This window comes from Chiloscyllium punctatum, chromosome 30 (assembly GCF_047496795.1).
Source record: "Chiloscyllium punctatum isolate Juve2018m chromosome 30, sChiPun1.3, whole genome shotgun sequence".
In the NCBI taxonomy this organism is placed as follows: Eukaryota; Metazoa; Chordata; class Chondrichthyes; order Orectolobiformes; family Hemiscylliidae; genus Chiloscyllium; species Chiloscyllium punctatum.
In genome coordinates this window covers 23,492,603-23,519,315 of record NC_092768.1, presented here as the reverse complement: position 1 = coordinate 23,519,315, position 26,713 = coordinate 23,492,603, and the positions used below count along the sequence as shown (strand labels likewise).

The 26,713-nt window shown below is 45.7% G+C and overlaps 3 protein-coding genes across 4 annotated transcripts in view; 2 read left to right on the top strand and 1 right to left on the bottom strand.

Annotated features, from left to right (window-relative positions):
- Nucleotides 1-9,544, top strand: part of LOC140455285 (butyrophilin subfamily 1 member A1-like) — a 100,522-nt gene extending 90,978 nt beyond the window's left edge. For both annotated transcript variants that reach the window (XM_072550030.1, XM_072550029.1), the window contains one exon: nucleotides 8,858-9,544. In XM_072550030.1, coding sequence (XP_072406131.1) covers nucleotides 8,858-9,372 — 515 coding nt within the window. In that variant the 3' untranslated portion in view covers nucleotides 9,373-9,544. The remainder of the gene's footprint in view (nucleotides 1-8,857) is intronic.
- Nucleotides 1-26,713, bottom strand: part of LOC140455111 (butyrophilin subfamily 3 member A2-like) — a 307,710-nt gene that overhangs the window by 154,881 nt on the left and 126,116 nt on the right. The window lies entirely within an intron of this gene.
- LOC140455283 (butyrophilin subfamily 1 member A1-like) overlaps nucleotides 19,143-26,713 on the top strand; it is a 98,178-nt gene continuing 90,607 nt past the window's right edge. The window contains exon 1 of the mRNA XM_072550028.1: nucleotides 19,143-19,266. The gene's annotated coding sequence lies outside the window, so the exon portion shown is untranslated. The remainder of the gene's footprint in view (nucleotides 19,267-26,713) is intronic.

Genomic DNA, 26,713 nt, shown 5'->3' with positions numbered 1-26,713 from the left:
ATCAGAAGTCAATGATCATCACCAAAGGTGGAGCAATCTCTTCCCTCACTTCCTGTAGATAACCTGGGTATATCCCATCTGGCCCAGGGGACTTATCTATTCTTATCTTTTTCAAAATTTTCAGCACATCCTCTTTCCTAACATCAACCTGTTTGAGCACATCAGTCCGTTTCACGTTGTCCTCAGAAACGTCAAGGTTCTTCTCAATAGTAAATACTGAAGCAAAGCATTCATTAATATTCATCCCTACTTCCTCTGACTCCAGACGCAAGTTCCCTCCACTATCCCTGATTAGCCCTACCCTCACTCTGGCCACCCTCTTGTTCCTCACATAAGTGTAGAATGCCTTAGGGTTTTCCTTAATCCTACCCACTAAAGCTTTTTCATGCCCCCTTCTAGTTCTCTAAAGTCCATTCTTCAGTTCCTTGTAACTCTCTAGAGCCCTGTCTGTTCCTTGGCTCCTCAACCCTAAGTAACCTTCCTTTTTCCTCTTGACTACATGTTCCACATCCCTTGTCACCCATTGTTCTTTCAACCTACCATCCCTTGCCTCAGTGGGATAAACCTTTCCAGCATTATCAGCAAGTGCTTCCAAAACAACCTCCACATTTCTGTTGTGCATTTCCTTGGGAATATCTGTTCCCAATCCAGGTTCCCCAGTTTCTGCCAAAGAGGACTGTAATTCCCCCTCCCCCAATTAAATACTTTCCCATACAATCAGGTCAGGCAGGAACAAAGCAAAGAATGAGGGAGGATTGAGAAAGTTCTAAATTGGAGGAAGGTCAATTTTAAAGGTATTAAGCAAGAATTTTCAAAAGTTGATTGGGGGCAGATGTTCGCAGGTCAAGGGGTGGTTGGAAAAGGGAAGCACTCAAACATGAGAAAATGAGCGTACAGAGACAGTATATTCCTGTTAGGGTGAAATGCAAGGTTGGTTTGTGTGGGAAATGCTGGTTGACTAAAGAAATTGAAGGTTTTATTAAGAATAAGAGGAAAGCAGATGCCAGGTAACGACAACAGAGATTGAGTGGATCCTTAGAAGAATATGAAGGCAGCAGGAGTATCCTTAAGAGGGACATCAGGAGGGCTAAAAGGGGACATGAACTAGGGGCTAAAAGGGGACATGAACTAGGGGCTAAAAGGGGACATGAACTAGGGGCTAAAAGGGGACACGAACTAGGGGCTAAAAGGGGACACGAACTGGGGGCTAAAAGGGGACACGAACTAGGGGCGAAAAGGGGACACGAACTAGGGGCGAAAAGGGGACACAAACTAGGGGCGAAAAGGGGACACAAACTAGGGGCTAAAAGGGGACACAAACTAGGGGCTAAAAGGGGACATGAAATAGCTTTGGCAAATTGGATTCAAGGGTTCTAAAGGGATACATTAGCGACAAAAGTGTAATGAGGGTCCGAATAGGGCCCCTCAAAGTTCAGCCAGGTCGCTTATGTGTGGAATTACAGGAGATGGGGGACATATTAAATGAATATTTGGCATCAGTGTTTACTCTAGAGAAGGACATGGAAGATAAGGAATGTGGGGAAATAAATAGCGATGGCTTGAAAAATCTTCACATTACAGAGGAGGTAGTGCTGGTTGACTGGTTAGCAAGGTTAGATCTCATCGAATAGAGGGAGAACTAGCTCGAAGGTAGAAGACACAGGGTGGTGGTGGAGGGTTGCCTTTCAGACTGGAGGCCTGTGACCAGTGGTGTGCAACAAGGATCAGTACTGGGTCACTGCTTTTCATCATTTATTTAAATGATTGGATGTGAACATTGGAGGTATATTTAGTAAGTTTGCAGATGACCAAAATTGGAGGTGTATTGGATAGCGAAGAAGGTAACCTCAGATTACAATGGGATCTTGATCAGGTGGGCCAATGGGGTTTAATTTAGATAATTGTGAGGTGCTGCATTTTGGAAAAGCAAATCAGGGTAGAACTTATACACTTAATGGTAAGGTCCTAGGGAGTGTTGCTGAACAAAGAGACCTTGGAGTGCAGGTTCATAGCTCCTTGAAAGTGGAGTCGCAGGTAGATAGAATAGTGAAGAAGGCATTTGGTATTCATTGGTCAAAGCATTGAGTATAGGAGTTGGGCGGTCATGGTACAGCTGTACAGGATGTTGGTTAGGCCACTTTTGGAATATTGCGTGCAATTCTGTTCTCCCTGCTGGAGGAAGGATGTTGTGAAACCTGAAAGGGTTCAGAAAGGATTTACAAGGATGTTGCCAGGGTTGGAGGATTTAAGGTACTGGGAGAGGCTGAATAGGCTGGGGCTGTTTTCCCTGGAGCATCGGAGGCTGAGGAGAGTGGGGACGGGGGGACCTTATAGAGGTTTATAAAATCATGAGGGGCATGGGAAAGGGTAAATAGACAAAGTCTTTTCCCTGAGGTAGAGGAATCCAGAACTAGAGGGTATAGGTTGAAGATGAGAGGGGAAAGATTTAAAGGGGACCTAAGGGGCAACTTTTTCACACAGAGGGTAGTGAGTGTAGGGAATGAGCTGCCAGAGGAAGTGGTGGAGGCTGGTACAATTACAGCATTTAAAAGGCATCTGGATGGGGATATGAATAGTAAGGGTTGAGGGGGATATGAGCCAAATGGTGGTAAATGGGGCTAGATTCATGCAGGATATCTGACCAACATGGACGGGTGGACCAAAGGGTCCATTTCCCTGCTGTACATCTTTATGACTTAATGACTTCTCTGGGCCCCCTCCAATCCAGTACATCTTTCCTCAGATATGGAGCCCAGGACTACTCTTGTATTCTCGCCCTCATTACAGAATACCAACGTTGCACATTGCCAACATCCGAACCGCCAACTGAACCGACATTAATATTTAGTGAATTCTGAAATAGGACTCCAAAGTCTGTCTGTTCTTCAGATTTCTGAAGCCTTTCTCTAGCTATAAAATTCACTTTTATTCTTCCAATCAAAATGCATGGCCTCACACTTTCCCACACTGTATTCCTTCTGCCACTTCTTTGCCCACCCTTGTAGCCTGTCTATGTCTTTCTGTTGCCTCCTTGCTTCCTCAATACGACTTGTCCCTCCACTTCACTTTGTGTCATTTGCAAACTTCACAACAATATCCTTCGATCCTTCTCTGAGATCATTAATATTTTGTGTGGAGAGTTGTGGTCCCAACACTGACCCCTGCAGAGCTCCACTTGTCCCTGGCAGCCACCCTGACAGAAGACCCCTGTTACATCCCCGCTGTCTGCCACCTGCCAGTCAGCCAATCCTCTATCCGTGTCAGTACATTGCCCTGAACACCATGGGTTCTTACACCTTGGCAGAGGCCTTCAGAAAATCCAAATAGATCATGTCTACTCAGTAATAGAATCCTACTAGGGCCATACAGCGTGGAACAGACCCTTCGGTCCAACCAGTCCATGCCGAACGTAATTCTGAAATAAATGAGTCCTAAGGGCCTGCTCCTAGCCCAAATCTCTCCAACCCTTCCCTCTTCTTGTACTTATCCAAATGTCCTTTAAACATTGTCATTGTAGCTGCATCCACCACTTCCTCAGGTAGTTCACTGCCCACACAAACCACCCTCTGTGTAAAAAGCATCCTATATCTTTAAAATTTCTCTCCTCACATCTTAAAAATGTGCCCCCGAGACTTGAAATCCCCCATCCTAGGGAAAAGACATCTACCATTAACCCAATACCTCTTATTATTTTAGAAACTTCTCGTAGGTCACCTCTCATCCTCCTCCACTCCTGTAAAAAGGTCCCAGTCTATCCAGCCTTTCTTTAGAACTCAAACCTCCCATACCCGGCAACATCCTGGTAAATCTCTTCGGAACCCTCTCCACCTTAACAATATCCTCCCCATAACTGGGTGACCAAAACTGGAGACAATATTCGAGAAGAGGCCTCACCAATATCCTGTACAACCTCAACATGATTCCCAACTCCTTTTCCCAAAGGACTCAGCAGTGAAGGTAAGTGTGCCAAACACCTTTTTAACCACCTTGTCTGGATGTGATGTAAACTTCAAAGAATTATGTCCCTGCACCCCAGATCCCTCTGTTCTACAATCCTGAACCAATGCTGGACCATTAACTGTATAAGCCCTACCCGTGTTCCTTGTACCAAAATGCAAGACCTCACATTTATCCGGATTGAACTCCATCTGCCATTTTCCAGCCCCATTGACCCATTTGATCGAAATCCCTCTGTATCCTTAAAGAACCTTCTTCACTGTCTACTGTGCCACCAATCTCGGTCTCTTCCACAAACTTACTCACCATGCCTTCTATGTTCTCATCCAAATCATTTATATAAATGACAAACAAAAGAGGACCCCGAACTGATCCCTGTGGAACATTGCTGGTCACAGGTCTCCAGTCTGAAAAGTAACCCTCCACCATTGCTCTGTCTCCTCCTGTTCAGCCAATTATGTATCCAATTGGGAATCTCACCCTGAATCCCATGGGACCTAACTTTCCTAATTAGTCTACCAGGCAGAACCTTGTTAAAGGCTTCACTAAAATCCAAATAAACAATGTCAATTACTCTGCCATCATCAATCTTTTTGGTAACTTGCTCAAAAAAAACTCAATCAAGTTTATGAGATATGATTTTCCTCACACAAAACCATGCTGACTCCCTCATCAATTTTTCCCTCTCTAAATGTCCCTAAAACCTATCTTTTACAATCACTTCCAACAATTTACCCACAACCGAAGTCTGACTCACAGGTCTATTGCTCCCTGGGGGGTGAGTCCTTATAACCTTTCTTAAACAAAGGTACAACATTAGCCAGTTATCAGGCACCACACACGTAGTTAGAGATGATGCAGATATTTCTGCAAAGGGTCTTGTCATTTCCTCCCTAACTTCCCACAATGTTCTTGGATCCTGTAGATCAGCTCCTGGAGATGTTTCCACCATTATATTCTCTAAGACCTCTCGAACCTCCTCTTCTGTAAAGTGGCCTGTTTTTAAAACACAAAGAATACCACCTTGATCTTTTAGAGACCCTGACCCCTCTCCAGTTACCCTATTGCCCTTAATGATTTTGTAGAATCTCTTTGGCAGATAAAGTTAAGGAGAATCCAATGTCATCTCAATGTCTCTTTGGAAGAGAGTGCAAGGCAATCAACTTGTGAAAGTTCTTGTCTCACACCATTAAACTGTGCCTTACTCCAATAAAAATCATTAACTTTTATGGAAGGCTTATCCTTGACCATAACCATTTTGAAACCAATAAAACTATGACACCCTTTGTATTGATTAAGAGATTCAATTGAACCATGTTGTCGATGTTGAAACTAAGATTCTCTTTTATTCTTGACTAGAATCTCAATATCTTTATTCATCCATTACCAGCCTTACCGTTCACTCTAACAGGAACTAAATGCCTCTGAACTCTCGTCATCACACTCTTGCACACCTCCCACTGGTCAGGCATCCTTTTCCTGTGAGCACTCTCCTCCAATCAACTTGTGAAAGTTCTTGTCCCACACCATTAAACTGTGCCTTACTCCAATAAAAATCATTAACTTTTATGGAAGGCTTATCCTTGACCATAACCATTTTGAAACCAATAAAACTATGATCACTAGACCCAAAGTGTTCCCCCACTTTTACTTCACTGACTCTCCTTTGTCTAACTTGTTCATTACCTCCTCAAACAATTCAAACAGATTTGTACGGCATGACCTATTCTTGATGAAGCCGTGGTGACTCAGCCCTAGTTTAACCATGTACTTACCGAGTACTCTGTAATCTCATTCTTAATAATGAACTCTAGAATCTTACAAACGACCGAGGTCAGGCTAACTGCCCTTGAGTTTATTATCTTCTGCCTCCCTCCCCTCTTAAACAGGGATGATACAATCCTCATTTTCCAGGCCTCTGGGACCCTCCCTGACTCCAGTTATTTCTGTGGATCACAGCAATACTTTCACAGTCTCCTCAGCTATTTCCTTCAGAACTCTGGGCTGTAGTCCATCCAGTCCGGGTGATTGATCCACCTTCAGACCTTGCAGCTTCCCCAGCACCTTCTCCTTTGTGATGAGCACTCACCTCTGTCCCTTGATGTTGTTGACGTTCTGGTATGCTGCTGGTGTCGCCCACTGTGAAGACAGATGCAGAGTGTCCATTCAGTTCCTCGACTGTTCTTTCGTTCCCCATTAGTCTTCACCAAGTTTCATTTTCCCACGGTCCATTCTTGCCTCTCACTTACCTTTCCAATAACTAAAAAAGGTCTTGCAATCTTTTTTTAAATTACGAGCTCGTTACTCTCATATTTCATCTTCTCCCTCCTTATTGCTTTGTCAGTTCTCCTCTGCTGGGTTTTTAAAGCTGTCCCATCCTTTGGCTTCCCACTCATCAAGTTGGACCCTTTTATGCTGCCCCTAACTTCCCTTGTCAGCTGTGCCTCATCCTCCCTTTGGGATGGTTCCTCTTCCTTGGGATAAATTACTGCTGTGCCACCCGAATTATCCCAGGAAGCCCTGCCGTTGCTGCTTCCCCATCTCCCTGCCTATTCTCCTCTGGCCAGCTCCTCCATCACACCTTTGTCATTACCTTTACTCAGTTGTAATCCTGTTACATCTGATCCAACCTGCCCCCCCCCTCTCTCTCAGACTGCAGGGTGTATGGGATCATGTTCTGGTCTCTGCCCCCACGGAGTTCCTTCACCTCCAGCTCCCTAATTACGTTTGCCTCAGTACACACCAGGAAGTTTAGAATTGCCTGTTCCCATGTGGGCTGTACCACCAGCGTCTCCAAACTCAAACATGATTCTTCGGATCTGCTACCAATAACACATCCCCTCACGTACACACCTCAGCTCAGACACACACTCCTCCCTCCCCACAAAACAAAACCTGATTCTTCACACAGACACACAAAATCGTCCCAAAACACACACACCCAGTCCACCACCCCCAAATATATGCTCCCACCCTCCTATACAGATACACGAAGAAACACGTTTTCCCTCCCTCACGCACACGTACCCACCCCCCCAATTATGTACATCACTTCTGCCCCACACACACACACACCCTCTCCCTCTCTGTCAGGCACATACCCTCTCCCTCCCTCTCACACACACCCACCCTCTGCCTCTCTCTCACACACCCACCCTCTGCCTCTCTCTCACACACACACACCATCTGCCTCTCTCTCTCACACACACACAAACACACCCTCTCCCTCTCTCACACACATATCCTCTTCCTCACACACGCACACACCCTCACCCTCTCCCTCCCCCTCACACACACACACCCACCCTCTCCCCCTCACACACACACACACACCCACCCTCTCCCACACACACACCCTCTCCCACACACACACCCTCTCCCACACACACACACACACACACACACCCTCTCCCACACACACACACACACACCCTCTCCCACACACACACCCTCTCCCACACACACACCCTCTCCCACACACACACCCTCTCCCACCCTCTCCCACACACACACCCTCTCCCACACCCACCCCCCCCACACACACCCTCTCCCACACCCACCCCCCCCACACACACCCTCTCCCACACCCACCCCCCCCCCACACACACACACACCCACCCACCCCACACACACACACCCACACACACACACCCCCACACACACACACCCCCACACACACACACCCCCACACACACACACACCCCCACACCCCCTACACACACACACCCCCACCCCCCCTACACACACACACACCCCCACCCCCCTACACACACACACACACCCACCCCCCTACACACACACACACCCCCACCCCCCTACACACACACCCCCCCCACACACACACCCCCACCCCCCCTACACACACACCCCCCCACCCCCCCTACACACACACCCCCCCACCCCCCCTACACACACACACCCCCACCCCCCTACACACACACACACCCCCACACACACACCCCCCCACACACACACACACCCACCCCCCCTACACACACACCCCCCCACCCCCCCTACACACACACCCCCCCACCCCCCCTACACACACACCCCCCCACACACACACACCCCCACACACACACACCCCCACCCCCCCCACACACACACACACTCCCGCCTCCCCCCCTACACACTCCTGCCTCCCCCACTACACACGCTCCTCCCTGCCCAGCCACACACACACACACACACACTCCCCCCCCCCCCCCCCACACACACACTCCCCCCCCACACACACCCTCTCTCCCCCCCCACACACACCCTCTCTCCCCCCCCACACACACACCCTCTCTCCCCCCCCCCACACACACTCCCCCCCCACACACACCCTCTCTCTCCCCCCACACACACACACACCCTCTCTCCCCCCACACACACACACCCTCTCCCCCCCCACACACACACCCTCTCCCCCCCCACACACACACACACACCCTCTCCCCCCCACACACACACACACCCTCTCCCCCCCACACACACACACACACACCCTCTCCCCCCCCCACACACACACACACACCCTCTCCCCCCCCCCACACACACACACACACCCTCTCCCCCCCACACACACACCCTCCCCCCCCCCACACACACCCTCCCCCCCCCCACACACACACACACCCTCCTCCCCCCCCACACACACACACACACACCCTCCCCCCCCCCACACACACACACACACCCTCCTCCCCCCCCCCCACACACACACACACCCTCCCCCCCCCCACACACACACACACCCTCCTCCCCCCCCCCCACACACACACACACACCCTCCCCCCCCCACACACACACACATACCCTCCTCCCCCCCCCCCCCACACACACACACCGCTCCCCCTCCCACAGACCCAGACCCAGACCCAGGGACTGTCTCTAATTCTCTGTGTTTCTCTCCCAGTCTCTGTGACTCTGGATGTGGAAACAGCGCATCCAGAGCTTGAGGTCTCTGAGGATCTGAAGAGTTTGAGACGGACCGGGACCTGGAGGAGTCTCCCTGACACCGAGAAGAGGTTTACAGACTCTCTCTGTGCCCTGGGATCAGAGGGATTCACATCAGGGAGACATTACTGGGAGGTGGAGGTGGGGGGGAATTGTTGGTGGTGTCTGGGAGTAGCCTCAGAGTTTGTGGAGAGGAAGAGATGGGTCAGACTGATCCCGGGGAATGGACTCTGGACCATGGAACGGGTTGAGGATCGGTTTTATATAAACTCCTCTCCTCAATTCCCTCTCCCTGACGGTCTGATCCCCGGGAAGGTGGGAGTTTATCTCAGTTATGAATCTGGGACAGTTTCATTTTACAACGTGGACACCAAGTCCCATCTCCACACCTTCACTGGGAATAAATTCACTGGGAAACTTTATCCTTTCTTCACGGTTTGGGATTTAAACAATTTTCTGAGAATCAGCTGTTAAAGGGGCGGGGCCTCCCTGATGTCACAATGACCTGACCCTAAGGTCAGGGGTCAGAACCCTCCATTGACATCAGGATGTTACTAAATGTGTCAGTAAATGATCAATTTATACTTTGCAAATAAATTCAATAATAATTGAAATGTCAGATGGTGAAAATAAAAAGTGAATTAAATATCTTGTATCTCTCCTTCCTTCATTTACTCCCTGCTTCAGTCCCATCCTCCATCTCTTCACCTGTTTCTCAGTCTGGAGCTGGGATTTCTCTGTGTTTCTCACTCTGCACCCGGAACATGAAATCCTGAGGGAGAAATCCAAACACTGAAGGGTATGTGAGAAACAAAGCCCACTCACTTCAATAATTTCAGTCCAAGACAAGATCTGAATCAGTAGTGCCATTTATTTTACACTTGCAAGTGGGTGTGATGTCCAGTGTCTATAAGGCAGAGGACACACACACCAAATTCAATTCATCCACAACATTTATATGATTTGATGTCTATTGTTTTACACTGCTCCCTCCCCTGTTTACACCGTCCACTTCCCTAAGACCGGCCCCCATTACCCCTGTTTATCTCTTGCCTTATCCGGCCTTGTCTGTGACAAAATGCTTATTTCTGGCCTCACAAGGCTGTTTGACCTCATCCTGCTGTAGGTCATTGTTAGGCATATTCTTTCTTCATCATTATCTACCCCCTTCATCTGTGCCTTTCCCGAGGCCGTTCTGATCCCTATGACCCTTTTAATTGGGGTTTGTTCCTGTGTTTTTGTAAAAGTGGGAAGCAGATGTTTATACCTACTGTTTGTACAGGCGTATCTAGCTTAACTTCATCCCCTCACAACATCTTATCTACTTGCCCATAATGTCTACCTTCTGACATACAATTTTAGCTAATACAAAAACAATTATATATTTCCTCCACATCGTTTCCATTCTTGTTGACTCAGCTCGTGGCTAAAACAATTACACATTGGTGTGAGCTCATTTTACTTTGTAAAATGGAATTGCAGAAGTAACATTAATTTACCTATATCCCACAGGTATAACAAAGCTGCATTTACATAGCATCCTCCACTGACCTCCTTGTATCGTTGGGGAGGAGAATTCCCAGGATATGCTGTATCCCCAATGTTTAACTGCCTGTTAATTCCGGTTCTCTTTGCACAGACACTGCCTGATCTGCTGAGGATTTGCAGCATTTTCTGATTTCCAGGATTTGTTTGTGTGTCACCGCCATCTGCTGGATGGAATTGGTACTGAATGATATTGGGCCGCAGTACCGTCTCCCGCCAGGCGGGGGCGGTCCTGTACCGTGTGTCTGAAAAGGCTCCGAGGATCATCGATCAATTTGTAAATTCACTGAAAAGGAAAGTAAAAATTTCCAGTGAGGAGCTGTTATTGTGTGTGTTTACTGTTCACACACTTGTTGGAGAAAGGCGGAAAATCTTCGATCAATGATCGGAAAGTAAGAGATGAGTCCCAAATCCTGTTTAATTTCAGGAAGTGGGATCAGGGATTAACTAAGTCGAGGTGTCTGGGCAGGTGATGTGCTGTAACTGTGTGATGTGGGAGCTGGCTGATCCCATTGTGAACTGCAGTGACCACATCTACAGCAAGTATTGGTTGTTGGAGGAGCTCAGGCTCAGAATTGATGAGCTCGAGTCTGAGCTTCAAACACTGCGGCACATCTGGGAGGGAGAGAGTTACCTGGACACTGTGTCTCAGGAGACAGTCACACCTGGTTGGTTAAGTACCACAAATTCAGTCAGTGGCCAGGGACAGCAGGGTGTGACTGCAAGTGAGGCAGATCGATGGATCTCGGGTAGAGCAGCCTCAGCTCCTGACCTTGTCCATCAAGGACGAGGTCCTTGCTCCCCGTGTGGATGAGGAGAAGGGCTGTAGGGAGGGTGAGCCAGCTGACCACCGGCACCATGGTACAGGAGGCCATTCACAAGGGGGAGAGCAAAAAGGTAGTTGTAGGGGATTCTATAATTGATGGTATCCTATAATTGATCGAGAGTCCTGCCTGGTATGTTGCCTGCCCAGTGCCAGGGTGCGGGACAACTCTGACTGGCTTGGAAGGACATTGGAGAGGGAGGGGGAAGATCCAGTTGTTGTGGTCTACGTCAGGATAAACAACATAGACAAGGCTAGGAAAGAGGACCTGGAGCTCGGAATCAAGCCCAGAGTCAGGAAGTGCTGTGTATCCCAGCGAGAAAAGCCACTTAACAGGGTCTGCAGCAACTCATCGCTGAGGCTGAAACTGTGCAGTTGGGGTCCTTGAAAGGTATCTGCTCTATGGTCAGGGATTAGAGAATCAAACACCATCTGGTGAAGGGGCAATGAAGCAGGGGAAGGATTCTCTCCAACAGGCAAATACAACATAATTCCAAGCCACCCATAAAACTGTCAAAATCAGAACTGACTGCAAGGCAGTAAGGATATGAAAGTATGTGTTGAATAATTTCTCAAAGAATCACAAATGGACAAGCATCCCCGAAGAAGATACAGATTTTAACCAATTCAAAATGACAATTACTAGAAAATTTAGGGAACCATTAGCTGATTATGATTCAGGTAACTCAGTGGTTAGCACTGCTGCCTCACAGCGCTAGGGACCCAGGTTCAATTCCAGCCTCGGGTGACTGTCTGTGTGGAGTTTACTCATTCTCACTGTGGCTGTGTGGGTGTCCTCTGTGTTCTCCGGTTTCCTCTTAGTCCAAACTGTGCAGGCTGAATTGCCCATAGTGTTCAGGGATGTGTAGGTTAGGTAGATTTGCCATGGGTCAAAAAGTGTGGCACTGGAAAAGCACAACCAACCAGGCAGCATCCGAGGAACAGGAAATTCAATGTTGTCGAGCATGAGCTCGTCATCTGATGGCTCTCCTGCCCCTCGGATGCTGCCGGACTGGCCGTGCACTTCCAGCACCACACTTTTAGACTCTATTTTCCAGCACCTGCAACCCTCACTTTCTCCTGGAGTGGATAGGTGGGAAGGAAGATGGGCAGGTAGGACAGTTCAAGAGGGCGGGGCCAAGTTGGAGGGTTGGATCTGGGATAAGGAGTGGGGAGGGGAGATGAGGAAACTGGTAAAATCCACATTGATCCTGTGTAGTTGGAGGGTCCCAAGGCAGAAGATGAGGTGTTCTTCCTCCAGATGCTGAGTGGCTAGGATTTGGTGGTGGAGAAGACCCAGGACTTGCATCTCCTTGGTGGAGTGGAGGGGGACGTTGAACTGGTTAGTCTCAGGGTGGTGGGGTTGTTTGGTGCATATGTCTCAGCAATGTTCCCTGAGACATTCCGCAAGTTGGTGTCCTGTCTCCCCAAAGTAGAGGAGACCACATTGAGAGCAACGGACGCAGTAGATGAAGTGTTTGGATGTGCAGGAAAATCTCTGCCAGATGTGGAAGGATCCTTTGGGGCCTTGGATGGAGGTGGGGGATTGGCGTGAGGGGGGAGGTGCTCTCACAAGGAACTTGAACAGTTCATCAACTTCACGGAAGTGAGCTGAAAGTTGGAGGTGATTGAACACGTCTATGACAAATGAGTAACATTTTTTCAAATTGATATTTCAGTCAAAGTCCAAATGATTTTATTCAGAGTGAAGTTATTTATCTCATTAAAATGTTTGCATATTATACATTTGATAATGAATGTACTTGAAGCACAGTAAAAATCTGTGGGTTCTCCTATTCCTGTCACAGGGAAAGCTGTTTCTCCATGAAGCTGATATAGTAACTGTGTAAAAGTTGAGGTAGCCAGATGTTTTGAGTTTTTTAATTTCAGATGTATACTTTATTGGTAAATAATCCATTAGTAAATACAAAAAGTGCAAAACAGATCTGTACAGATTTTGCACTTTGATCCATTGCTATTCAGAAAATAGCTGCAGCAGAATGGCTGAATTAGCCAAATCACAACAGCACTTCCTGCCTCCCAACCTTCCTTTTTAGTATGGGATTGGGAAGATGGTTCCCAAAATCCTACCCCTCCATACCCAAGTCATGACAGTCATGACTGGCCAAGTCTGTGTTCCATTATGGAAAGGATTCCTTCCCCCATTATTGGAATGGCGCGAACTCCAGGTGACATTGACAGTTAGACTTGCTGCCCTCCAAAATGTAAATTTGGAGAAGTTTACTCTCCGTTTTTACGTTTCTTTCTTTTTTTTATCTCAGATTTGAAATGTTACAGTTTTTTAAATAGTTATTCTTTAGTGATTTTTGAAATATTCTTGACCTCCAGTCTTCCTGTGAATCTTTGGAGCATTTTATGTTTTTAGGTTCAATTTGAGACTGCCCATAATTACCTTAATTTGCTGCAGATGGTCTGCTTCAGCCCATTCTCTCTTCATTCCTTTGGTTGAAGTTTAAGTTTAAGACTCTGTTTTTTCACTCTCAATACAATTATGAAATTCGGTAATGGCAGGATACTAGTGAGGGAGGGTCATATTGTTTTGTGGCCAGTTGATGTTCATGTCTCTTGGTCGCTAGTTTTCTGTCTGTTTGTCCAATGTAGTGTCTGTTACAATTCTTGCACGGTATTTTGTGAATGACATTAGTTTTGCTTGTTGTCTGCGTAGGGTCTTTCAGGTTCATTAGCTGCTGTTTTAGTGTGTTGGTGGGTTTGTGGGCTACCATGATGCCAAGGGGTCTGAGTAATCTAGCAGTCATTTCGAAGATGTCTTTGATGTAGGGGAGAGTGGCTAGTATCCTTACGTACAGATGAGGACGAACACCACTTTGACGGGGACAACTCTTCCATCCTAGGACAAGCCAAACAGAGACACACACGAGAATTCCTAGAAGCATAGCATTCCAATCGGAACTCTATCACATTGAGTTGGACCCCATTTACCATCCCATGAGAAAGACAGGAAATGACATCACCACAGGAAATGACATCACCAATTCAAAGAAACCCAAACATATAAATGGAAAGTGGGAATCATCAGCAGTGCTTTGTCCAGAAGCTCACTGAAGATGTTACCTAGTAAGGTAATGAAACGTTTGAAGATGAACCTACCAGCTCAGCAAGCAAGCTGTTTAAATGAGTGTTTATTGATTGTTGTAGCACTGGGCCGTGAGCACTGGATCCAGATCGATGGTTACCGTAAAAATGGAATTCAGCTTATGTGTGAATCTAATGGATGGTTCCCACAGCCCCAGATATCATGGACTGGTGGGAATGGCCAGAACCTAACGGCACAGTCGGAAATAAACTACCGACGTGACTCGAATGGCCTTGTCAATGTCCAGAGCAGTGTCGCTGTAACAAAAGATGCAACAAACAGCTTCAAGTGTCTCCTACAGAACAAGCTGTTGAAAGAAGAACAAGAAGCAGCAATCCAGATAGCAGGTCGGTTCATGATAAAATACAGTTTTATTTTCAAAATAAACACTCTGTTCACGAACTCCATAAAAACAAATAACGGAGCAGTTAGAACTTAATGGTGCATGGAGTTCCCTTGTGACTGCAGTGTCCCACTCTGAGGTGCCTCTGTACATTTACAGTTTGAGTTGATATTTACAGTACACATTTATATTTCATGTGAAACATTGTCTGGTGCAGAAAACTTGAGGGATTTGACATGGGATCCAGCCTCATGTGACATAGTAGTAGTGTCCCTACCTCTGAGCCAGAAGCTCTGGTTTCAAGTTCCACTTATTCAAGAGGTATACAATAACATCTTTGAAAAGGTTGATTAAAACAAAACTTTGGTGGGAGGCCGTTAGACTGTGGTGTTTCTTCATTGAGCGTTACAACGGATATTCCGAGCTCCCAGAGTGTCATCCAGCAGGTTGGAACGTACAAACCCACAATACACAGTTATTGACAGCTGTTTGTCCTGAAAGATTGACAAATGCAGGCAGACCACAGAGTAATTTACACCAGGGTGATGGTGCTTCAAGAGTAAATGATATTCATCTTGGTGTGTTGTTGGAATTCATGATTCAGGGAGTCAAGCCCCACTGTGTACCCCTTTCTCAATTGCTGACAGAATTCAAAGTGATGACCCTTATTCGTGTCAGTGGTCAGACTTCATTCAATACAAATAAGACACGACACATGCTAATATCTGAGCAGTTTTGTCAAATCACAAAGCTTTACTATTACACTTTGCAATTTCCATGTAAGTCTGCTTCTCCCCTGATCCCATGACACCAGTCCATGCAATACGTAATAAAACTTCAACAGATCTCTGTGCTTACAGGAAACCCTTTTGTACTTTTGTACATATCAGAGTCAATGGAGATTCATTCAACCATCTGCTTTTTGTTTCATGAATCAATGACTAGTTAGCACTGCTGCCTCACAGCGCCAGGGACCCGGGTTCAATTCCCGCCTCAGGCAACTGTCTGTGTGGAGTTTACACATTCTCCCCGTGTCTATGTAGGTTTCCTCCAGATGCTCCGGTTTCCTCCCACAGTCCAAAGATGTGCAGGTTAGGTGAATTGGCTGTGCTAAATTGGTGGTAGTGTTAGGTGTAGGGGTAAATGTAGGGGAATGGGTCTGGGTGGGTTGCTCTTCGGAGGGTCGGTGTGGACATGTTGGGCCGAAGGGCCTGTTTCCACACTGTAAGTAATCTAATCTAATCTAATTTAAAAATGTTGTTGAACCATCTGTGCCATCCAAAGTTTTTGTCAACATTTTGAGCAGTTGCCTTCTTGCGCTCAGTCCCTGATTCAGGGCCTCAGCATTCGAACAGCAAGCAGCGGAAAACCTGGGGCCTATTGTGACGATGCTATCACTTTAAAAACGGTTATTTTGTCCTTGGTTTCTTCGAAGAAAAGTCCGAAAGGCAGAGGTACCGAAGAGTCTCGGTTAACAATGGAAGGGGAGTGGCCACTTCTCCCAGATCAGGCATGTTTTCCAGTTTGTTTTAGCCATAGCAGTCACAAAATCCAGGAGATTTCCAAGCTTCATTCCTTGGACTTTCTCTGAAATCTCTCTCTGGATCTTGTTCTCTCCTGCCTGTGTTTGAATTGACCTTTCTGCTAAGGGCTGTGTTTCTGGGATGGTACTGGATTGGAACAGTTAATTAGTAATAGTTACTATATCAGACAGTTACATTTTCCAATAGTTAACTTATTCTAAGTTCTTCTTTCTTTTAGAGTCACAGAATCATAGAGATGTACAGCACGGAAACAGACCCTTCGGTCCAACCCGTCCATGCTGACCAGATATTCCAACCCAATCTAGTCCCACGAGTCAGCACCCGGCCCACATCCCTCCAAACCCTTCCTATTCATAAACCCATCCAAATACCTCTTAAATGTGCAATTGTACCAGCCTCCACCACATCCTCTGGCAGCTCATTCCATACACTTAGCATCCTCTGTGTGAAACAGTTGCCCCTGAGGTCTCTTTTATATCTTTCCCCTCTCACCCTAAACCTATGCCCTCTAGTTCTGGACTCCCCGACCCCAGGGAAAAGACTTTGTCTATTTATCCTATCCATGCCCTCATAATTTTCTGAACGTCTATGAGGTCACCCCTCAGACTCCGACATTCCAGGGAAAACAGCCCCAGCCTGTTCAGCCTCCCCCTTTGCTCAAATTCTCCAACCCTGGCAACATCCTTGTAAATCTTTTCTGAACCCTTTTAAGTTTCACAACATCTTTCCGATAGGAAGGAGACCAGAATTGCACGCAATATTCCAACAGTGGCCTAACCAACGTCCTGTGCAGCCGCAACATGACCTCCCAACTCCTGTACTCAATACTCTGACCAATAAAAGAAAACATTCCAAACGCCTTCTTCACTATTCTATCTACCTGCGACTCCACTTTCAAGGAGCTATGAACCTGCACTCCAAGGTCTCTTTGTTCAGCAACACTCCCTAGGACCTTACCATTAAGTATATAAGTCCTGCGATGATTTGCTTTCCCAAAATGCAGCACCTTGCATTTATCTGAATTAAACTCCATCTGCCACTTCTCAGCCCATTGGCCCATCTGGTCAAGATCCTGTTGTAATCTGAGGTAATCCTCTTCGCTGTCGACTGCACCTCCAATTTTGGTGTCATCTGCAAACTTACTAACTGTACCTCTTATGCTCACATCCAAATCATTTATGTAAATGACAAAAAGTCGAGGACCCAGCACCGATCCTTGTGGCACTCCACTGGTCACAGGCCTCCAGTCTGAAAAACAACCCTCCACCACCACCCTCTGTCTTCTACCTTTGAGCCAGTTCTGTATCCAAATGCTTCGTTCCCCCTGTATTCCATGAGATCTGACCTTGTTAATCAGTCTCCCATGGGGAACCTTGCTGAACGCCTTTCTGAAGTCCATATAGATCACATCTACCGCTCGACCCTCATCAATCCTCTTTGTTACGCTTCAAAAAACTCAAGTTTGTGAGACATGATTTCCCACGCACAAAGCCATGTTGACTGATCCCTAATCAGCCCTTACCTTTCCAAATACAAAGTTGTGAAAAGTTACAATCTTCCCAAAGATGAATAACACTCTCAACGGGATAAGGGAGGATGTAGAGCTACAGTGATAACAAAATTTCACAGGACATCTGCTGGGCCCATATCATTCTGTTTCTTCATAAGGATGTGTGATGTCAATGCTTAGCTGGACAATAACAAGTGAACATTGTATTGAAATGAAAGAACTGAGATGGTAAACTGTCGTGCTGACTGTATCTCTGTGTAAAGGATAGGATCAGGGTGTTTTTAGATGCTATGCAGTGAAATGCAGTGGATGTCCAAAGAGACTTGGAAGTTCAGGAGCATAGATCTTTAAACTTTCATGAAGAGATCCAGAAAATAATCAAGGAAGCTGATGGAATGCTCACCTTTATAACAACAGAACTGGAGTATAAGGACACAGAGACTATGGTGCATCTGTACAAAACCCTGGTAAGACCCTACTGGGAGAACTGTGAGCAGATCTGGGCACCACACCTTAGGAAGGATATACTGTACTGATCTTGGAGAGAGTACAATGTCGGTGATGGAAAGAGATTTAGATTGGGGCTAGGCCTGTTTTCTTGAGAATTTAGTCTCATCAATAGCTAGTCTCATCGAAATCTACAAAACTTTAACAGGAAAAGACAGATAGATAGAGAAAAACTGAATTCACTTGTTGAGGATTGCAGAAGTAGGGACATATTCTGTGAATTAGGACCAGACCATTCAGTAGAGAAGGTCAGAAGGTCCTGCACACAAACCGTGAGAGCCATTTGGAACTCTCTTCCACAAACAGCAATGGATGCTGGATCAGTTATTAATTTAAATCTGAGAGAGATACATCTTCTTAACCAAAGGTAATAAAGCAGAGGGGTCAACGCACAGTTATATGGAGTCAGGCCACAGATCAGCCCAGATCTCACTGAATAGTGGAATATGCTGGAGGAGCTGTATAATCAGCTCCTGTTCCTAGGGATGGGGATGAAATACTGGCCAGACAGCAATGCCCACCTCCCTCCAGTGAATAAAGAAAAAATGTTCCCTATGTTTCAGGAAGAGACTTCAGTGAATGGGAGGGAAGCAAAACAGAGGGGAATGGGAAGGATTGGTCAGGGTGGAGAGGGATGTGGAAAGTGAAGGAAAGGGGGATGAGGTGAGATGGGAGAGAAGGAAAGGGGGGGGGGGGGGGGACATGGATTGTGTGGGACAGGGGAGTGTGGAGAGCCAGCACCATCCCCCAGGATGGCTTTCTGACCCTGGGGAGAATCGTTCCTATCTCAAGGTCAGAGACTCCGGGAGGAGCCGAGCACTAACCCCCTGGATCAGAGGGAGCAGCCCTCAGTGAGTGAACTCTGAGAGCTGAAAGTGAAAGCTCTCCGTGTGGGAGAGAGCTGGCACTTTCCACTTTACTCTTTACACATCTGTCGGGAAAAGGCGGAACATGTTCGATCAGATTGTGGGAAAGTAAGAGGTGAGTCCCAAATCCTCTTTAATTTCAGGAAGGGGGTCATTCCCAGTGGGATCGGGTGGATATTATTCCCGCTGAAAGAAAAGGTGCGAACTTTCTCCAATGTCTCTGATCAGCTGAACAGAGCCTGGAGCTGGCTCCTGTCAGTATAAGGGAACAGGAGGGAGAGGCAATCTGCAACATTCAAGTCTCAGGGTCAAACACAGCGACGGGACATGAGCCGCTGGGTGTTGTAAAACAAAGAATTGATTCCTTTGAATAATTCCGTGTTTGTATCCCGGGGAACAAACCTTGAAAGCAGGAAGTTCATGTTCAGCATTCCTTCATCAACATGGATTGGTGCTTTGTTTCGGTCGTGTCTTTAGAGAGTGTTGGTGCAGTCACTTTCACTTGCAATGTGTAACTATTTAATTTGTACAGTTCAGAGTGATGATGGACAAAGGAAACAAGGTGAATGTGAGGAAAAAACATCTTTCATACAACGACTAGTTAGAGTCTGGAATGTGCTGCCTGGGAATGTGGTGGAGGCAGGTTCCGTTGAGGAATTGAGGAGAGTACAGGATGGTGGTATGAATGGTAATGGTGAACAGGGATATTGGGAAAGGGCAGGAGATAGGTCCTGTATAATAGAACCAGACTCGGGGATGGAGCTGGTGCAGGTATGATGGGCAGAATGGCCTCCCTGTACACCATCATCATTCTGTAATTCTGTGAAGCACCAGCAGATCTATCCCTCTGCTGTCCTTTTCCTGAATCCCATCATCCAGGATGGGGGTATGTGAGGAGGGGAGAGGATTGTGGAGACTGTGAGGTACAAACCTCCCAGGACATAGACATCATCATTATCTCCTGCTTAGATTCACTGTCAGTGTAAGGAGTGGTTTAACAGCTCTGAACCAGTTCAAACTGGCCTCAGGATCCAAAACAGATCAAATTAAGAGCAAGGGCCATGTCCTTTGGAAAATGGCCTGAGAGATTGTTATCCCGTTCACTGACAGGGCAGACAACTTGAAGGTGCAGGGATTTTTGTTGTTAGGATGTGGGCTGTGTACTCAAGCTGGAAGGAGTGAGGAGCTCACCTGGTCATGGGGTGTGGGGTGCTCTCAGTGTTTCTGTCCTTGGAGCAGCTCTGGCCCATTCCTCACCCCTGCATCATGACAGTCACCCAGGCCGTCTTCCTTTTTATTTGGCGGACACAGATGGAGTGTGTTCCCTGGGATATGATGTATAAATCTCTTCATAAAGGGGGAAGCATGAACCAATACTGTGGTCACCTTTGTGTGTGACTGCATCAAGGCATTTGTCTTCCACATAAACCTGGATGCCAGTTTCATTTGTGACTGATGCACAAGGGCTCTTTGAATACTGTGTACTTCTATAAGGAAGGATTTAAATTTAAGAGCGTGCAGAAAAGATTTCCAAAGCTACGGATAGGACTGAAGTGTTTGAGCTGTCGGGAGAAGCCAAATGGGCTGGGGCTGTTTTTCCTGGAGTGTCAGAGACTGAGAGGTGACCTCATGGAGGTTTATAAGATCATGAGGGGCATGGGTAGGGTGAATAGTCAAAGTCTTTTTCCTATTGTGGGAGAATCCAGAACTAAAGGGTTTAGGGTGAGAGGGGAAAGATTTAAAAAGGACCTAAGGGGTACGTTTTCATGCAGTGAATATGATTTGATTTATTTATTGTCATATGTACAGTGAAAAGCTTTGTTTATGAGCATTACAGGCAGATCATAGTAAACAGGACGTATAGACCAGAAAGTTGTAGACAGAGGCATACAGATTACATTGTACAGGGTGTGCACTAGGTACCAGTATCGTTAGCAAGGTCAGCATTATTTGAGGCGAGAGAGTCCATGGTGTGAGTATGGAATGAGCTGCCAGAGAAAGTGGTGGAGGCTGGTACAATGACAACATTTAAAAGACATCTGGACAGGGATATGAATAGGAAAGGTTTAGAGGAATATGGACCAAATGATAGCAAATGGGAGTAGGACAGATGGATGTATATGTAGTGCTGTTGAATTGGACTGAAGGGTCTATGTCTGTGCTGTCTGATTCTGTGACTAGCAAATTCATTTATGGTGTGACCCTTTGCAATTTTTCTCCATTAAATAAGATTCAGTTTATCTGTTATTCCTGCCAAAGTATAAACTTGGCCACCAGCCAAGATCTTGTCCACTCACTAACCCTGTCTATATCCATGTGTAGTTTCTGTGTCATCCACTTCACTCTCTGCCATTTTTGTATCAGTCACAAACTTGGAACATTACATTCACTCCCATCATCCAAGTCATTCATATTTATTGTGAATAATTTTGGCCCAAATATTGACTTTGTGGCACTCCATTAGCTGCCATCCTGAAAATGGACCCCTTATTCCAACTCTGTGTTATATTAAATTGGCCAATCCTCTGTTCATGCTAATATATGACCTCCAACAACATGGACTCTTAACTTGTTAAATAGTATTTTGTATATTACCTCATTAAATGTGTTCTGGAAATCCAAATGTATTACATCCACTGCTTCCCCTTGATCTATCCTGCTTGTTACCTCTTCAGAGAATTCCTGTACATTTGTTCAGCATGATTCCTGCTTCATGAAGCCATTCTGATTGGTCATACTATGTCTTTCTAAATACTCTGATATCACATGCTTTACCAATTTCCCAAAAATAAATGTTAAGTTAATTGATAATAACATGATTTTTGCCTGCTTCTTATTTCGAATAAAAATGTTACTTTGGCAGTTTTCCAGCCCTCTGGCACTTTTTCAGAATCAAAGAATTCCTGGAAGATGTGTATCCTGTGTCAGTAAGATGACTTCCTTTAATATCCTGCAATGCATCCTATCAGATCCATGGTACTTCTCAGTCTTTAGTACCATTAGCTTCCCCCGCATCTTCCCCCTTGTGATAGCTATTGTATATATTTCTTCTCTTTGTTTTTCCCCTTTAATATTCAATAATTTCAATACCCTAAATGTTTATTTTCTCCTTTTTCTAAAAATCAACCTGCTTTGGTTGGATTTTAAAACTTTCCAATCCTGCATCTTGTGTTTTATCTTTGATTTGATGCTATGTTTAACTTCTCCTTCTTAGAATCCTTTCTCATTGAGATACATCTTTACCATGTGCCATGAACTACATTCTTCACTGCCTACCACTTTTCCTCAATTATCTTTGCTGCTGAATTCCTTTCCCACTCTCGTCACCTCTTCCATCATTCCTTTATAATTATCCTTATTTAAGTTTAGTACTTTTGATTCTGACCCAACTTCCTCCGTGTGAACAGAATGCTATATTTTACAACATTATGGTCACTGTTTCCTGGGGGATATTTTACTCTGCTATCATTTAGTCCACCTGCCTCATTACACATCACCAAATCGAAAAACCCTGATCCCTGGTTGGGTCTATAACATATTGTTCAAGGAAACTACCCTGAATTCTTCATGGCAATCTGACATCACGTTAAATGAAGGTTAAAGGTATCCATGATTAATGTACTGCCTTTGTTACATTCCCTCATTATCTCCTAATTTTCTCTGTCCTACCATATTGCTAGTTATGGGACCTATGAATTACTCCTGTCAGAGTAGGCTTCCTGCATTTATTTCTTGCTCATATGGATCCTACATCTGTCGATCCAAGATCACTTCTTGTTATCGCGCTTATTCCATCCCATATAAACATTATTATCCACCCCCATCTTTTACTTCTTGTCTATCACTTTAAAAAGTTTCATGTCCTTGAATATTTAGTTGCCTTCCTTAATCTCCTTATTAACCCATGTCTTCATAATCATCGCCATTAGCAGGTGTTTGTGCTGTTAATTCATTTGTTCGAAATACCACATGCATTCAAGAGTGACTTATTTGGCCCTTTTTACCATTTTATTTCTCTCTTTGGCCCTGTTTACTGCTGTTTTTCTGTGTCTGTATGTTCTGTTCCTTCCTGTCCCACTCTGGGTATTGTTATCCAATAGGTGCCCCAAAACGGTGCCATTTCCTTTTTATAAACCTTTGTATCACGTCACCCAAAGCCTTCCCCTGTCTCATTAGTTTAAAGCTCTCTCTCCACCTCTCATTATTCAATTTACCAGGACATTGGTCCCAGCTCCCTTGTGCCCCAGTACAGGTGCCAGTGCCCTACGAGCTGAAAACCATTCCAACATTCCACTCTCATGGAGCAACATGGAAACAAGTTAATTTAAATCAATAGATTGAGAATGAAATGCTGGTATCAATCTCCGTGAGGAAATGATTCATTGATTTATTGTCACATCTGCCGAAGTACAGTGAAAAGCTTTGTGTATGAGCAGTACAGACAGATCATGGTCAGCAAGGATGTACAGTACAGATCAAAGAGACTTAGACAGAGGCCTCCAGGTTACATTGTTTATTTAGACAGTCCATTCATCAGTCTGATAATGGCCAGGAAGAAGCTGTTCCTGAATCTGATGGTGCGTGGGTTCAGGTACCTTTCTTTTCATTCCTGATGGAACAGGTTGTAGAAGGTCATCACCGGGGTATGATGGGTCTTTGTTGGCAGCCTTTCTGCAGCAGTGAGCCGTGTAGATGGAGTCCATGGATGGAAGGTTGGCTTCCATGATGGTGTGGACTGCACACCACCTGCTGTACCAGACCATTATGCACCCGGACAGTTTGCTTTCAATGGCGTATCAGCAGAAGTTGGTGAGGATTATTATGGACATGCTGCAGTTCCTGAGCTGCCTGAGCAAGAAGAGGCGCTGATGTGCCACCTTGACCATTACATCTACGTGTGAAGCCCAGAGCAGGTTGTCAGTTATCATCACTCTGAGGAACATGACACTCTCCACCTTCTCAACCTCAGCTCCGTTGATCTAGATGTTGTGGGGAATCTCCTCCTTTTCTCTCTGAAGTCAGTGATCTGTTCTTTAGTTTTGCTGATGTTGAGAGAGGTTGTTCTCACTGCACTACGTCACCAAGCCCTCTATCTCCCTTCTGTATTTTGACTCGTCATTATTAGAGATCTGTCCTACTATGGTGGTGTCGTCAGTGAACTTATTGATGGTGTTCATTCAGAATTTGTCTATACAGTTGTGGGTGTAAAGGGAGTACAGTAACCAGCTGAGAACACATCCTTGCGGGGGTTGCAGTGCTGAAGGTTATTGTGGAAGAGATGCAGTTACCTATCTTCTCTGATTGCTGTCTGTGGGTTAGAAAGCTGAGGATTCAGTTGCCGAGGGCGGAGCTGAGACAAAGGTCTTGGAGTTTTGAGATCAGTCTGGAGGCAGAGCTATAGTCAGTCAGTCAGTCAGTCTGACGTAGGCGTCCTTATTGTCCAGCTGTTCCAGAGGTGAGTGCAGGGCTAGGGATATGGCGTCTGTTGTGGACCTGATACATTGGTAGGCAAATTGTAGGGGATTGAGGCAGGCTGGGAGACTGGAGTTGATGTGGACCATGGCCAGGCTCTCTAAGCACTTCATGAATAGTTAGGTCAGAGCCACTCAGCAGTAATCATTAAGGCACATGAAATTTCTGGATTTTCATTTTAAAAACTCATTTGGTTCACCAGTGTCCTTTCAGCAAAGAAACCTGGTGTCGTTATCTGGCCTGAACTAGGTCTCACTCCAGATCTCAGGAACAGGACTTGCATGCATTTGGAATGACAGGACTGATTTGGGTAGACATGGCTCTGTGCTTGGGAAATCATGTCCCACACATTTAAGATTGAATCCTTTGAAGCAGTGACAAAGATGATGGATAAAGGGATAGCGATGGACATTGTTTGTTTATGTGGACTTCAGCAAGATGTTCAATAAGGTTCCACATGGTAAAGTGGTTAGCAAGATTAGAGCACATGGAATCCAGGGAGAGCTAATTATTTGGATACCAAATTGGCTTGAAGGTAGGAGACAGAGGGTGATGGTGGAGGGTTGTTTGTTGGTTTAAAGGTCTGTGACCAGGGGTGTGCCACAAGGAATGCTTTATCTCATTTATATAATTGATTTGAGATTTGAATATAGAAGGAATGGTTCATAAGATTACAGATGACACCAGAATAGATGGTGTAGTGAACAGTGGAGTTTATCTCCGATTATACAACAGGACCTTGATCAGATGGACTGAGGAGTTTAATTGAGATAAATGTGAGGTATTGCATTTTGGCAAGGTGAATCAAAGTACTTAATGGTAAGGTCCCAGGGAGTGTTGCTGAACAAAGAGACCTTGGGGTGCAGGTTCATAGTTCCTTGAAAGTACAGTTACAGATAGACAGGATAGTGAAGAAAGTGTTTTGCATAGTTGCCTTTATTGGTGAGGTCATATTGTAGCTGTAGAAGACATTGTAGAACACAGTTTTGGAACACTGCATTCAATTCTGGTCTCTGCTATAGGAAAGATATTGATATTCTTGAAAGGTGCAGAAAAGATTTGCAAAGATGTGCTGCGGTTGTAAGGTTTGAGCTGTCAGGAGAGGCCAAATAGGCTGGGGCTGTTTTCCCTGGAACATCGGAGGCTGAGGGCTGACCTTAAGAGGTTAATAAAATCATAAGGGGCATGGATTGGATAAATGGCCAAGGCCAGGGTAAGGGAGTCCAAAACTACAGGGCATAGATTTAAGGTGATAGGGGAAAGATTTGAAAGGGACCAAAGGGGCAATGGTTTCCCACAGATTGTGATGGGTGAATGGGATGAGCTACCAGAGGAATTGATGGAGGCTGGTACAATGACAACATTTAAACGCTGTCTGGATGGGTATATGAACAGGAAGGGATATGGGTCAAATGCTGGCAAATGAGTCTAATTTAGGATATCTCGTTGGCATGGACGAGTTGGACCGAAGGGTCTGTTACCATGTTGCACAACCCCATGACTGTGAGTCTATCAAAAGCGATGGGGGTTAACTTGGATCCTCTAATCCACCCAGCTTTGTTCTACTTTCTCAAGAGCAATTAGTGATAGGCAGTAAATGTTCACATTGCCAGCAACACCCACATGCCGTAAAGAAATGGCATCTGGATGGGTAAATGAATAGGAAGGACGAGTTGGACCAAAGGGTCTGTTTCTGTGTTATATATTTCTCTGACTCTGAATAAACAGCGCCTGCAGGCAGTGTCAGTTTTACAGTGAGCATGCTCAGTGTTTTACGGCAGCTGTAAAATTGAGCTGCTTTTGAGACAGTGATTTGTTCACAGCAGAAAATGAAGTTATGTTTGAAAGTCAATGTCCATCAGGGATTCATAGACCGGTTACAGCACAGTGAAGGCCATTCAGCTGTTCTTGTCTGTACCAGCTCTCTGCAAGAGTAACTTACTGAGTACCACTCCCTGCTCTTTGCCCATTTCCCTGCAATTTATTTTTTATCATGTTGCTTATCTAATTGCTTTTTATAGCCATGTCTAATTCTGCATTCCAATTCCTGCTGGCAGAAACTGTGGGTGTGACATAGCCCAGTGCCATAC